The sequence below is a fragment of the Nanorana parkeri genome, unplaced genomic scaffold, assembly GCF_000935625.1.
Source record: "Nanorana parkeri isolate BGI_ZX_2015 unplaced genomic scaffold, ASM93562v1 scaffold1588, whole genome shotgun sequence".
NCBI lineage: Eukaryota > Metazoa > Chordata > Amphibia > Anura > Dicroglossidae > Nanorana > Nanorana parkeri.
In genome coordinates, this window is record NW_017307856.1 from 141,381 (window position 1) to 156,215 (window position 14,835).

The 14,835-nt window shown below is 39.4% G+C and overlaps 1 protein-coding gene across 1 annotated transcript in view; it reads left to right on the forward strand.

The window, feature by feature from the left end:
- HIVEP1 (human immunodeficiency virus type I enhancer binding protein 1) overlaps positions 1-8,919 on the forward strand; it is a 111,702-nt gene extending 102,783 nt beyond the window's left edge. Inside the window, exons 7-8 of the mRNA XM_018570736.1 lie at positions 3,116-3,585; positions 7,229-8,919. Coding sequence (XP_018426238.1) covers positions 3,116-3,585; positions 7,229-8,353 — 1,595 coding nt within the window. The 3' untranslated portion in view covers positions 8,354-8,919. The remainder of the gene's footprint in view (positions 1-3,115; positions 3,586-7,228) is intronic.
- The last annotated feature ends 5,916 nt before the right edge of the window (positions 8,920-14,835 follow it).

The following is a 14,835-nucleotide window of genomic DNA, read 5'->3' on the forward strand; positions in this document are numbered from 1 at the left end:
TTTTTTTTTTTTTTTGGGTTTCAGTGACGTTATTGGGTTAGTATAACAGCCAGGTAGCTAACATTTCCAGGCTGAGGCCCGCAAAGGCCAACTCTGTTGTTAGGAGAAGGGAGATGGTTTTGATTTGCAAACTGCTTGACACAAGAGAAAAGTGTGAAACAAATATTAAATAAATATGTGTGTGTAATATATATATGTATGTATGTGTGTGTATACACTGAGTGGCCAGATTATTATGACCACCCCATCAGTACTTCGTTGGGCCACGAGATGACTCCACAAGATGACTTCTTTGGGCCGCCTCGTGACTCCACGAGATGTTGAAAGGTGATGCGAGGAATCTGACACTGCACTGTTGCCCTTCTGTTGTCTTGTACCAGTCTTGCCACTCTCCGTTCTGCCCTAACATTGACTAGTCGCTGACGGCCACAATTCGCATGTTCAGACCCAGATTTTCGGCTGACAGTCCAGTCTTTAAACACTTTAACAATGAGCCCCTCTTGAACATTTAACGAATTCTGCTGTTTTGCTGATACTCGCTCTATGGCTTGAGCGCCAACAATCATCCCATGTTCAAAGGCTGTTAAATCGCGTTGTTTACCCATATCTTTAGAAAAAAATCACTTCTACTGTCGTGGTAAACAACCTGCTTCCTATTTATAATGGTCTGGCCCCGTAGCAACTTCAGCGCGAAATTATAGCTAAGTTGCCTACAAACGTCAGGTGGTCATAATAATCTGGCCACTCAGTGTGTGTGTGTATATGTATATATATATATATATATGTATGTATGTATATATATTGCACACACATATATACTAACAAAACTGCTGTTGTCTTCAAGATTTCATTTATATGTATTCTCCTTAGAAAAGTGGCGCTTAAGAGGGAACCTAATTGCAGTTTTCAGAATCATTAATGGGGACTGCGGTATTGGGAAAAAAATGTTTACACCAAGAACTCGATTGATGACACGTGAACACTACAAGAGGTTAGAAGAGAGGAGGTTTAATCCTAGACTGTGTAAAAGGTTATTTACTGTGAGAGTAGTAAATATATGGAATTTCCTTCCACAGTCAGTAGTATCCGTTGATGGCATTGATAAATTCAAGAAACTTCTTCTAGAGAAGTTTCTTAGTTCGCAAAATATAGAAGGATAGGGGGAGTACTAAGTGCATATTAATTACAGAGAAACACATAACACTCACACACATGTTGAACTGGATAGACCTGTGTCTTTAATTAACCTTCCCTACTATGTAACGGGTTAAATTGTGAATGTGTAAAATAAACTTTTTTTCTTTTTAGAAAGTTCATGGAATGCTAGTAGAATTCTGGAAAAAATGATAGGATAATACAATAAAAATTAGACGTGTTTTAGTTCTGTGACAATATGGGCAAAGAATGATGAATTGCTAATAATCTATTAATCTTCATTATATTGCCTCATCTGAGATGGACCTAAAACTAGCTTCATTCTTCTCATCTTGTTATTGTAACATGACTTGTGTGGTGGCATGGTGCAGTAGAATCAAGTGCATTGCAATAGGAATTGCTTCCGTTACTGTAGAATAAACCCCCACACAATCAGTGGAAACCTGTGGGTGCTGTTGTCATTGTTGATCTGGGTTGTCAAGTATCAGTTTACGAAGCAGAAGACAAATGTAGCAAGTGTCTTGTTTTAAAGAAAAATAACTTCTTCTCTTACTGTCTGTACAAAACTTATCTTGTCAAATGTAATGCAAACAAATCCTAATGAGCAGCTTGAGTTTAAAAATTGGGTATGGCATAATCTTCTTCACAAGCTATGGTTTACTTTCCCTGATGGTAAACAAAACAGGAAATTACAAGTATGCGTTAATCTGCTGTTAGGACAAACACAAAGTCCACTGGGGTATAATTGTCTGATACTCATAGGCAGGATACCTGATTCAAAAACCTCTGCAGCACAATGTACACTTGTTTTTGGTAATTCTATAGTTGCACAATAGCCACCCAAATGGATAAAGTTCTGTCTAGAAGATTTGAGTGTTGACAGATTTAGTGGTTGTAGTTTAATGAGCATGGAAGAACAATCACAGCTATGATTTGTTACATAACTTTTCAAGCAAACTGAATTAATGTTACTGGATTTTCAATATGAATTTCAGAGACACCCTACTGACCATTCCCACTTTTAACCACACCCACAAAAACAACCTCATTTGTAGCCACACCCATAAACACCCCCATTTCTAGCCACACAATCACACACCTATTTTTAACATGCCCTCAGACAGTTGGTCACAGACTTTTGGAACAAGAGACAGACATTTAAAATATAAAGACAAAATAAACAGATTTCAGAGCCACCAAGGTATGCATGCATATTTAGGAAGGACACCTTGAAGGTATGAAAAGGAAGAATGCACCCACCTAACCCTTATATGCGTGGCCAATAAAGTGGGTATTGCTTTGGGGTGTATGATTAGTAGTATGGGAGTATACACTACAAGCCATACACAAGATCACCAGGGTTTAGGACACTTTTTTTTAATTTTTATTAAATAATCAATCCAGATCAAACCAATATACATAGTCCAGCAAAGTCTTTCTTACATTTTTTTGCCCAAGCGCACAGTCATCATGTTTCCAAACAACCGTCTTCAAATCTCTCAGCTCCACTTCCCTAAACTTCCTATAGAGTACAAGATCACAAGGGTAAAAGCATTTTACCGAGTTTGTTTATTTCAGTAGAGACTTTAGCCTGTGTCCTTTATAAAAAATTGACATTTCTTAACAAGTGATTTGCTAGTTTTATATGGGAATCTTAATAATGCAATACTAATAATGGTTTTCAGAGTTTGAGAGGTTTGGAAAACTTCATCTAGATGTTTTTATTTGCTGTCAATATAAAAATGATTCCTCTCAAAATCTAAATATTTGTGAAACTTAAAAACATTATGGAGTAGTTATCATCATTTGCTAACAGCACAGAGTTGTACAAAAAAGCCATATATTCCTGCCCTAAGTTTGGCACAAAATGTAAACCGTTATGAAATAGGCGTTTGCCTGAAATTGCCGAAACTATTTGTATTAGACATTTTCAAATTTATATATTTTTTTCATTTTGCAGGTGAGAGGCAAAGATACACTGGTGAACGTGATGGGGAAGACTCTGATGGTGCGGAGGATGAAGACAATGATAACGAGGATGAAGATGAAGATAGTCAAGCAGAGTCTGTTCTTTCAGCTACCCCATCGGTTACAGCAAGCCCTCAGCATTGCCCCTTCCGAAGCAGCCAGCAAGACGCATCCAGCACTGATGAGGATTCTCGAATTCCAACTTGCTTTGGTCACGCAAACTCCATGGATATTCTTCCTAAAGCATTGATTACCAGGATGACTGCACTGACCACACCGACCATTTGCAAACCAGAGAGCCATGAAAGAAAAAGTGATGATGTTTTGGTACAAAAAACTATACCTCCTCAAAGTGAAGCATCTTCTCCTAAATCCCCATGTCATCAGATGTCTGTGGATTATCCAGATGGTGCAGAAGAAGAGGGTGGCTTGACAGAAACAAAGAAATTAGCTGTAAAACAGGTAATAGAGACAATTTTAAAATGTACATATCAGGTCAAAACTTTGCAAACTATTCATTCCACAAGAAGGACTTCGACAAACTAGGCCAAAGCAGCGTAGGCTCCTGGTGTTGTCAAGGCCGGTATATTTATGAATTAGAATATTGGAGACACATTATTATCTCTTTAGTTTGCCCTTTTTCCAACTTAATCGTTCAGAAAACACCACTCCTTTTAGAATCAAATAATCTCTGTTTGCTCCTGGTTGGTGACATATTTGACCAAGTGCAAATATAAAATTACTCACTACTATGACACAGCTACAGCAATCAATACTCATTTTTGGTTTAAAGGGAATCTGTCAGAAATCAAAATATTTTATGGGAAGCCTCAGTTGGAAGTTGCCATTCTGTGACTTATGGCATGCATACTAGTTCTGGGAAAGCTATGTGCCTTTCAGTAAAGATGAGCAGGTTTAGTTTCACTGCTGTAGAACAATTATAAGCTGGGGGCAGCTTCCTCTTCTGCATTCTCACACACACGTTTTGCTTCTTCAGTTTGACTACACTGCCATGCGTGTGCTGTTACTGCAAGGAAGGCAGTCTGTTTTAGCATAGTTTGTGATAACTAGGTAGCTTATATAGAAGAAAACAATCTTTCAAAAAGCAGTGATCTGTCATCTTTCTGCAAACTAGCTCTCGGCGAGAAAATGAGTCAAGTCAAGATTTCAACTTGCAGCCGCAGTGACTTTTGCAAGAACAAACAATTCTCAGGCATTTTGTCCCAAATAATCAAACCTCTGTGTGTAGCCAGCTTACATCATAAAACATTAAAGTGATACTAGTAGAGTGCTGAAGTGTTGAAAGGTTGCATGTACCCTTAGATCAGTAATACTAGTTGATGACAGAAAATCTTTTCTGTGAACAGCTTGTATGATTAGTTGTAAGTAATAATAAGTATAATAATAAGTAAGTAATGTGGTTTTTATTGAAATGTTAATGTACCCATGGGGAGAAAATAGGCAAACCTTTCCAAGACTATTAATAAATCACTGCTGAGAAATATTCTGCTTATAACTTATGAATGAATAGTTATGCTATAGTCCTGCTAGGAATGTTTACTGCCATTTCATTTTTTATTTTTTTTAAATTACACGTTCAGCTACACTAATAAAATAGATGGGGCCTGACACTTGAGGCCCCGTTCCCACTGCGCGATATGCAAATCGCGCGTTTGTTGCGCGATTTGCATATTGCGCAACATCGCGTTCAAGCTTGAATCGCGGCTAAATCCGCTCCAAAAAGGGTCCTGCTGTAGCAACACACGCCCCGCGACAGCAGGACCCTTTGCCCCATTGAAATGCATTGGAGCGCGATATCGCGCGGTAATGTGCCGCGATATCGCGGGAATTACCGCGCGATAAATCGCTCAATGTGAACGGGGCTTCAGGAATAGAGGACTTGTTACCATACCTTTTACATTGATCCGCTATGCCTTCAACTGTTGCATCACTTATTTATTTTATTATCTTTTAAAATGTTTCATTAACAGACATGACAAATATAAACTTAACCCAATGAATAATGAAATGCTGTAAAATATTATCAACAAAGTAAAAAATAATCAAATGGTTGAATTGTAAGAGGATATGCTGCACCTTAAAGTATAAGCATAAAAAAGTGCAAAGTCTAGACAGAAGTACAGTTAGATTCCAATCACAAGCTAGGGAAGGAAGAAGACCTAACTGCAACAGAGATCATGTTTCCTGCGTGAATCCCAGAACTGGGTAGACATAAATACAAATAATTTGGCATTTAAAATTTCTCCCATTTATGCATTACATCTATATACTTTGCCTGGAGTTGAGCTTTAAGAGTAAAATTCCAAGAGGAATTATTGAAGTGTTATGTGTTTAGTGTTATGTAGTGTGCAGTTTTTGATTATACTGTGTGGAAAATATCAATGTGACCAATATTACATCATTTCAAAGTGTGTTCTCCTTTCTACATTAAAAATTACAGTACTACTGTATGGAGTCTAGTTATAACTTTGCTACCCAGCCATACGCTGTGAAAATGTCATTCACACAGCAGTCCCGCCACTAAAAAAAAGCTGAGGAGCATAGGAATTTCTATGTTCCTCTGCTTTATCCAATGGTGCGAATTACATTTTCCCAGCCTTTGGGTGAAAAAGTTATAAATAGTCCCCTATGTGTATTAGTCTTTTTGGGGTAAAAATAGTAATGCATGGTGTTACCATTTTCTGCCCACTAATCTTATTTCCTAAAATGTCTTTGTATTTAGCCTGCTTAAAACCAAATGTAAACTAGGTTTTGTTTTAAGCTAAGACCATGCCATTGCATTGAGGCAAAATGCTTTATACTAAAGCTGCAACCAACTAATCGATAATGAAAATAGTTGTCAACTATTCTTATCGATTAGTTGGTTCTATCCCCTAGCTCTCTCCGCCACGCTGGGAGGATTGCTATTGCAATTTCAAATGGCCAGTAGCAGGCTGGCTATTGGACCAGCCCATTACCTGCTGTATTTACATTCAACTGCCCACTGGCAGCTGCCATTGAAGCTATTCTGGTGCCATGTGCAATGGCCAGGAAGGGGGTCTAAAAACTGGTCTTGAAGTGGTTAATCAAAAAAATCGACCAACTAATCGATTATGAAAATAATTGGTTGCAGCCCTACTTTATACTGCTATAAGATTAAATGTAGGCCCCACTGTGATTGCTTTCATTGCACTTGCAGGCCTACACCTTCATGATGAGGATTGACACTTTACATTGATATTGAGTCCCAGTGGCTGCAAGTCCAGCCAAAACTTTTTTTTTGGGACAGGATAGTGAAGCATTAGAACTTCTGTTGACTACACTGTGATATGGGCCCTCAATTTGGAGACTTCTTCTGATTTTCTGTATATTTGTTGGGTGTCAGAACAAGAATTGCTTTACATGAATTACAATGTAAAGCAATTCTTACATTAGGCTGCCTTAACACTGCATGTTAATGTGCAGTGTTAAGGCAGCCTATTCATTTAAATTGCTTTAAGGTGTGTTGCAGAGCAAGTAAGATATTGTGTATGGGTCCTTAACCTTTCCAGTGGGGACACAGCAAGAGAAACCATTATTCTGTTAGAGTGCAGAAGGGTTAGAACGTCTGTCAGATTTTATTCCCATCTGTATCCACACTGGGACAATTTCATCTCACATCCTGTTCAAGTGTTGGGTGTTGGACAAAACAGGAATATTTCAGGGGGAATACAGACAGCATTTAAAACCTGACAGAGGTTTTAACCCTTTCCTACTCTATCCAAAGCTAATAACAAAATTAAAATTGACTGGAGGAGGGCTTTAACAGCCTTCCCTTTGTCAGAGCATCTATTTCATATGTACTCCCCTACTTGGCTATGACTGTTTAGACTCCTTGTTCATTGTGCCCTGAATAGGTATCCACTTTGCCATGCTTGGCCATTAAATGTGATTTTCCTTGTAAAGTTTGAGTATTTTACCAAATATATAAAGCCCAGACATCATGCTTATAAGTTTAAAATATCTGGCTAACCTTGAACCTTGCATTTAAAACCGAATATGTACACGTTTCATAGTGTAGAGATATTTACAAGTTAATTTTATTAATGGTTTTTGGTTATTGCAGGATTCATCATCTGTGAACACCCCATCCTCCCCGGTTGACAGGAGCACACAGACAATGGATTCATCTGTACCGGACTTTAACAACCGTCAAGAAACATTTGCCAGCTCTACTCAGCAGCACAACCAAGTGTCTGCTGCACCAACTCATCTATTTAGCCATTTGCCTTTGCATTCTCAGCAGCCTGTAAAATCACCTTACAGCATGATTCCAGTAGGTGGGATTCAGCTTGTCCCAGCTGGTCTAACTGCATATTCCACGTTTGTTCCATTCCCAGCTGGGCAAGTACAACTTACCATACCTGCTGTAGGGGTGATTCACAGAACTGCAAGTGCTCATGGGGATAAACCTACAGACATACCTAGCACACAAAGTCCTATAGGTGTGGCTGAAGTGAATGGAGTAGTACCATGTATTCCAATTGGTCAAGTAAATATGCCTGCTCTTAGTGCATCAAGCTTGCAACCCATCCAGCCATTAAGCATGGAAACTGTAAACATATTAGGCCTTTCAAACCCAAGTGTTGCACCGCAGATACATCCTGCAGGACTTACTCTAAATGCAGTTGGTTTTCAAGTTTTAACCACAACTCCTGCTTCCCAGAGCAGTCCCAGTGCACAGACTCACATTCCAGGCCTTCAAATTCTCAACATAGCTTTACCCACTTTAATCCCATCTATTAGCCCTTTGTCTGTCGATAGTCAGGGCGTTCCCGATAAATCTTCATGTAGCACAGCAGCTGGCCACAGTCCAACCAACCTTTCTGGGGCAGATGCCAAAAACATTAAGCAGTCTGATTCTTCACAAGTGTCATCCCAGAGGCATGATCCTCCTAAAACATCAAGTAATGCTGCTGCCACAGAGAGAGGCACAACCTGCAATAAGAACTCTGATCGAGAGAGTCAACTAAAGCAGAATACTAGCATTGGTCCCAGTCAAATGAAAACTGCCAAACCGGATCATTACTTGAAGATTAGGTCTGAAAGTTTAAACAGGTCTTCTCTGGGCCGGGCACTTCCTCCTCTTCGACACCAGAGGAGAACAGAACTGATCTCAAGACAGATGACTGTGCAGTACAGCGATTCCAGCAGCGACGATGATGAAGGCAGACTGATTATAGCAACCTAGACTCTTCCCATTTTCATTTTAGTTTCAGTATTTTTTTGTTTGTTTGTTTTGGGAACATTGGGATATAAAAGACTCTCCAAGGATTAGTGGAAAACCTTTCTTATCTTTAAAAGCACATTTTTCTTACATAATAATAATTACACTCGTGCAATCATGAACTCTTGACCAATAATTTTTTTATTTTATTTTTTCTCTGTTATTGTTTGCTCCCGCCATTTTTGTACATGTTGTATAGACACTTGTGCCTTTCGGAACTTTATGTGTAGAATATGTATATATCAGTGAATCCAATATAAATAATTATAAATGTACATAATACAAGGTAGTTGCTTGTGTTTAGTAAGTACGTACATATCTCATGTTGAGTAAAATAATTAAATTATAAAATTCTATATGTATATGTTGCACTGTTAAATGTAATTTTTTTATGGACGTGGGGCAACTTTGTGTACAGATCTTGTATGTAAAACTCCATATTTATTGTGTCCATATTAGTCTTGGAAAATGGTTCTGTCCATCTTTGTGTGCAAGACGGTAGCTTTACACTTAAAAACAGAAATTCTGTGTTAACCTATGTTCCAGTAAACTTTTTATTACTGACTTCTACTTTTAGTTGCATTGTGTGTTTTCTGATTTAAGTACTTATGGTTACCATTAAGGTATTGTCATTATAGTGCCATGGTTGCTTTGCCCATTCAGCACTTTATAATTGGAGTTCTAGCTCTGTTTCTAATGCAATGGGGCTTCTGAATATGGGGATCATGTGATCTCCTCCCTGTGACAATACTTGGGCCCGAGTGGCCCAATTGCCAGCACCAAATCCTGTCATATGGTGGTGGAGGAGGCACAGTGATATCATCCACCCAGATAGACCCCAACACCAGAAATCAATCAGGGCAGAATACTGCAGCAGGAAACCCCTGAGAGAGCATAAATTGGTAAGTATAGTGGGGTGGCTATCAGGAGGCACTGTCACTTTGTCCTGAATGGGACAGGTGACAGTGTCTTTATAATATATATGTTGCTCCTCTATTTTTATCGTAATGAGATGATTGTGCTTACTCTTAACCTAAAGAATTATACCCATGCATGACTAGAGTAGACTGCAGTGGAGAGTGTCCTTTCTGTGATCAGGCTTAAAGCCTAAACATTGGTTGCCAGCTATGTCATGGCCAAAGAAGATGTATTACAGAATCCTGCTGCACTCCTTACCAGGCATCCCTGTCCGCTCGAAATGAGCTCGGATGGTGCCGCCAATACTGAAACTTGTTAAAGATGTCACCAGCACACCATATTGAAATGAAGAACACGTCTGTTTATTGAGGCTTCGTGTCAAAACAAATAAAGTTTCGGGGCCACACAGGGTCCCCTTAATCAGGCTTAAAATGACAATACAGCTAAAGAAAAACCTACCATAGGTGACAACAAGAAGAGTCTTATGAACTTGGCCATTAAGACGTTTATATATATATATAGTTTTTCAGTCAAATATATGGTATTAAAATGTGGTTTGTAAAGATCCATATCTGAAGAAATGCTATTCAAAACCTTGGTTCACAGAAATGCGTGCATCTATGCTTCTCAAAATGTCCTACATATCATATCATTGTTTTGGACTGTTATGACATACATTCTAGCAAGCACAGTATCCATAACTATTAAGAGTAGTCCTTTTAGGCCAGCAAAGGTTCATGCTGTAAATGATGGCATCTAAGCATATTGCTATTTGCTTGAAAGCTCGGGGATAGACATGCATGTTATAATGACAAACCCCACTAAACATATGGAGATTCTTTAACCAGTACAGTTTAGTTTTGCAGATTGCTAAAGTTCTAGAGACATTAGCTTTATGGGTTATCTTCAAATACAATTAGGTTTATGTAAAGAAACTATCAATTACACAAAGAACAAAGTTAGATATGCATGTTGAGATAGTGCAGTTTTCATAATTGCAAGTTCTAGTATTCATTGCCTATGCTTAGCTGAAAAACTAATCTATATACAAATTTCCTGGCAGGATGGAAAAATGGGAGCTAACTTTGCTGATTTGAGCATGCATGCTCCAGGGTTATGGTCTAAGACAGGGATGGCCAAACTGCAGCCCTCCAGCTGTGGTGGAACTACGAATCCCATAAGGCTTTGCAAGATTCTCACAGACATGACTCCCGGAGAGAGATGCTTCATGGAATTTGTAGTTTCACCACAGCTGGAGGGCCGGAGTTTGGCCAGCCCTGGTCTAAGGCACTGTGTTTTTTACTACTGGTCTCACGAGATGAGCATTGATATTTGGTAATGTCACTACTGTGGCGCTCACTGTGCTCCTTGCTAGAGAGCAATCTGCACCTAAGGACCTGCAGGGCAATGATCTCCCTGCTTCTGCTTTATTCATTTTGTGTTTTGTGCACCTCTCCTGCTGCATTCTAGATATTACCACACCAGGCTCTGACATGATTGAGCAAAGCCCTGCTCATATACCAAGATGGCCATCAGAGACACAGTGCTGAACTAGGCATGGTAAGTCCGTAATGGGGAAAAGATCAGCCCCAACCACAGGCAATTTTGGTGACTAGTCCTTTGCCCTCTGCTTGCCTTTTTGGGCATGGCTTTTTCAGTTCAGGTCTCTTTATATACTGTAACTAGGCTTTATTGTGAAAGTTTGGCATATGGATATCTGGAAAGTTAAATGGTTGCAGAAGCTTTGGTTTGGAAAAGATTACTTGTAAGTTTTTATGACAGATATGTTGCTCCTTCCATTATTAGCACATTATGGGTAAATATAAATAAAATATGTGAAGAAATAGCAAAAGATTTAATTTCCTATAAAATACAGCTTGGTGCTTACAGTAATTTGTATTGTATGTTGAAGGAAGTGATGAAAAAATACCAATTTCACACAAACCACATGTAACATTTACAGACAAAACTACGCTTTAGCAGCTGACCCAATGGCTTAAACATTTTCCACAGGAAATTCAGTCTAAATTTATATATCTGCCGAGTACAGTGATCTTCACCAAGCCTGGTATTAACACTGTAACCATTTAATGTAGTACAATGATCTTTAGACTAAATATTATATTAATACGACATCTATATGAAACATGAGCTTTAAAAATGAACATACTATTACATAGAATATATGTTCTATTTTTAGTCTGTAGTTACAGGTGCCAAATGTTCCCTGCTGTACTTCGTTTTACATTTTCAAGGATGCAGCAGTTTTGGCCCCTTTTACCCGGGCGGTCCGATCGGGTCCACCTGTTAGTTTTTTAGGCGGACCTGATCGAATGCCCAATGCTAGTCTATGGGCAGCCAGGTCTAAACTGATGGGTGTCTATTTACACCTGGTTACCCCCGTCTCCGACCAGGTCCAGAAAAACGAACAGAACAGTGATTCTTTTAGCAGGCTATCTGGTCTTAAAGCGGACCTTTACCCATATCTTTAAAATAACAACACACCTTCAGAAATGTTTAGTAATGACAATCTTCAAACACCTCTATATAATTCTTTGCATATCTAATTTCTCTTTTCTTCCCCAGTCTTCTGGCAATGGTCATGTTAATTGTGGGCAGATTACTAGACCTCCCTTTCCTTCCTGAAACTCTGGCACATGTGACTAGACATGTGACCATGCACATTATCTCAGGGGAGGAAAATGCCTTTCCCTGAGATCTCATTATATTACAGATGAGATTTCCCAGCAATGCTCTGCTGATGTAATCTTCCCATAATATAACGCAATGGCACTTAAAAAATTTGTGCCAGAACTGGACCAGGAAGTAGAACTCTATTTGTAAGTAAATAAAAAACAAGTTTAACTAATGAATGTAAGATGATTTCATATCAGCATGTAGAGCTGCACGCTGCTGTGATTTTTAGTGAAAGGGGGTAAAGGTCTACTATAAGGCCTCCACTTTGATAAAAGGTAGTATCTCTGTGCTTATCTGAAAATTAATGAGAAAATCCTAAACCTGATCAAGAGAGAAGTTTCTATTGCCTTGTTAACCATCTCCCAGCCGCCGAACGTTGAAAGACGGCCGGACGGGAGTCTCTTGGATAGACGTCCGGATTTTAAACGGCCAGCGATGGCTGATTACATACAAGTTGTCCGGCGTCTGTACAGACACTCGATCGCTTGTATGATGCAAGTCGGGGTGCCCCTCCCCCTTACCTCTCCTCGTCCCTGCCGCTGCCGTCTCGCGATCCCGGGCGTCCATTCATCCCGGGCGATGTGACTCTGTGCACTGAGAATGGAGGGAGATCAGTACACGATCTCCCTCCGCTCTCCTCCCCGATCTCTGAATGCAGGAAGTGATGTATATTACATCACTTCCGCATTCCTCTGTCACTCTCCGGTACAGTAACCGGAGAGAAGCTGATGAAGCATATCTGTGCTTCATCAGCTTCTCTGGGGGTCCCTAGGTGACATTAGGGGTCTTGGAGACCCCTGATGTCTCCATAAAGGGGACCTGTCACTGTAATTTATCACATTGGGGACTTCTTAGCCCCCCTATGTGATAACAATAAAGTTAAGTGTAAAAAGTAAATTAAAAAAAATTGCTCCCAAAATAAATAAAATTTACACACACACACTAAAAAAAAAACCACAAAATTTTTTAAAAGTCCCCCTCCCCCACATAGATGCGCAAAAATGCGTTAGGTGCGCCTACACGTAAAAATGCCGATTACGCCGCACATGTTACATATCTCCGTGCACGTCGCAGTGAGAGCAATAATTTTAGGGTCATCAATCTCTGATTACACTAAACTGATGACCAGTAAAATCTTTTAAAGCGTTGCCTATGGCCAATTTTGGGTATGGTCATTTTTTGCGATTTCGCGGGCGCACGCAATTTTAAAGTGACGTTAAACCCTCAGATTTTTTAACCTAAAACAATACTGTAATGTGTGCCTTACTGTAATCCATGGTTGTTTCCCTTCTCTTTGCTGCTCTTCCTTTTAAATCTGTATCTGTTCTCATGCTCTGCAGAACTTCTGTTTTGCAGCAGACTGCCTTGTCTCAGGAATGGATTCACGGTGTCTGTGTATACGTTTCTATAGGCTTGTAACCTGAGCCAGCACTACAGGAAGAGGCCCTGAGCTGCAAAGGGAAGTTCTCCCCAAGCATGAGGATTTAAAAGGAAGAGCAGCAAAGAGAAGGGAAACAAGCATGGATTACAGTAAGGCACACATTACAGTATTGGTTTATGTTAAAAAATCAGGGTTTAATGTCACTTTAAGGCTTGACATGTTTGGTGTCTATTTACCCAACGTGACCCCATCTTTTATATTTTAACAAAAAATAGGGGACTAATAAATGTTTCCTAACATAATAAAGGGAAAACCGTTTTGTTTTTTAAATATTTGGTACTTTCTTTGTTATATAGTAAAAAATAAAAACCCCAGTGGTGATTAAATACCACTAAAAGAAAGCCCTATCTGTCCCCAAAAAAATGTATAAAATTCATTTCAGTACAGCGTTGCAGGACGGAATAAACGTCAGTCAAAGTACTGCAGCGCTGAACACTGAAAAATGGCCTGGTCAGGAAGGGGGTGTAAACACCCCGGTCAGCAAGTGGTTAATACACTATGTATTAGCAGGCCCGGATTTCCCACAAGGCCACCGAGGCCAGGCCTCGGGGCGGCAGAGCGCAGAGGGCGGCAATGTAGTAGGTGATCAGAGAATAAGTAACGGTTATAAAAGCCTCCCAATAGGGGACAATTAAACCAACACCCTGCATGTTGTTTTAATTGTCCCCTATTTTAATAGTGTTGATGAAATGCAGAAACATTCAGTTTCAAAATAAAAACAAATGTTTTCCTACTCGTTCCCTTTTGATTATATTCTTTCATGTACTAAGACATATTTTGCAAATAACCAAATTGCTGAGTTAAATCATCCAACATATGTTAAGTAGACTTCTGTTTATTCTATCAAATCTTATAATAAGGGGTTCTTCAAGCGGTGTAATAATTACCTTTTGCACAGGGACTTGAAATTGAATGACGGTTGTGTTATGTTGATGTTTAATCCTGGGGTTAACCCTACTACTGTTGTCTAGGTATTTCCTATTCCTTTATATTGTATTTTGGCCTGTACCTGTAGATGAAAGGAAACGTATTTTGTTACATTTTGCTTCCAGATCATGTCGTTTATTGGTCACATGTAATTGTATTATTTCATACACAGGGAATTATGCATGCTTCTTGACAGACGTGTCTTGCTGTTCCTTTATGAAGAATCCAGGCTGCTGTGCATTCACATCATGGGTAATGAGTGCTTTTCACTCACCTCATAGTTCTAGCCGACCTGTGACAATGAGACTGTCAGGTTTCTTGATTTAGGCTGAGTGTTAGGGTTTAGGCATAGAGGTTAGGTAGAATTATAGGGGTTGATTTACTAAAGGCAAATAGACTATTCAGTCTGTTCACTGGTTTGTTTGTTTTTTTTGGGGGGGGGGGGGGGGTTTTTCTTTGCCGG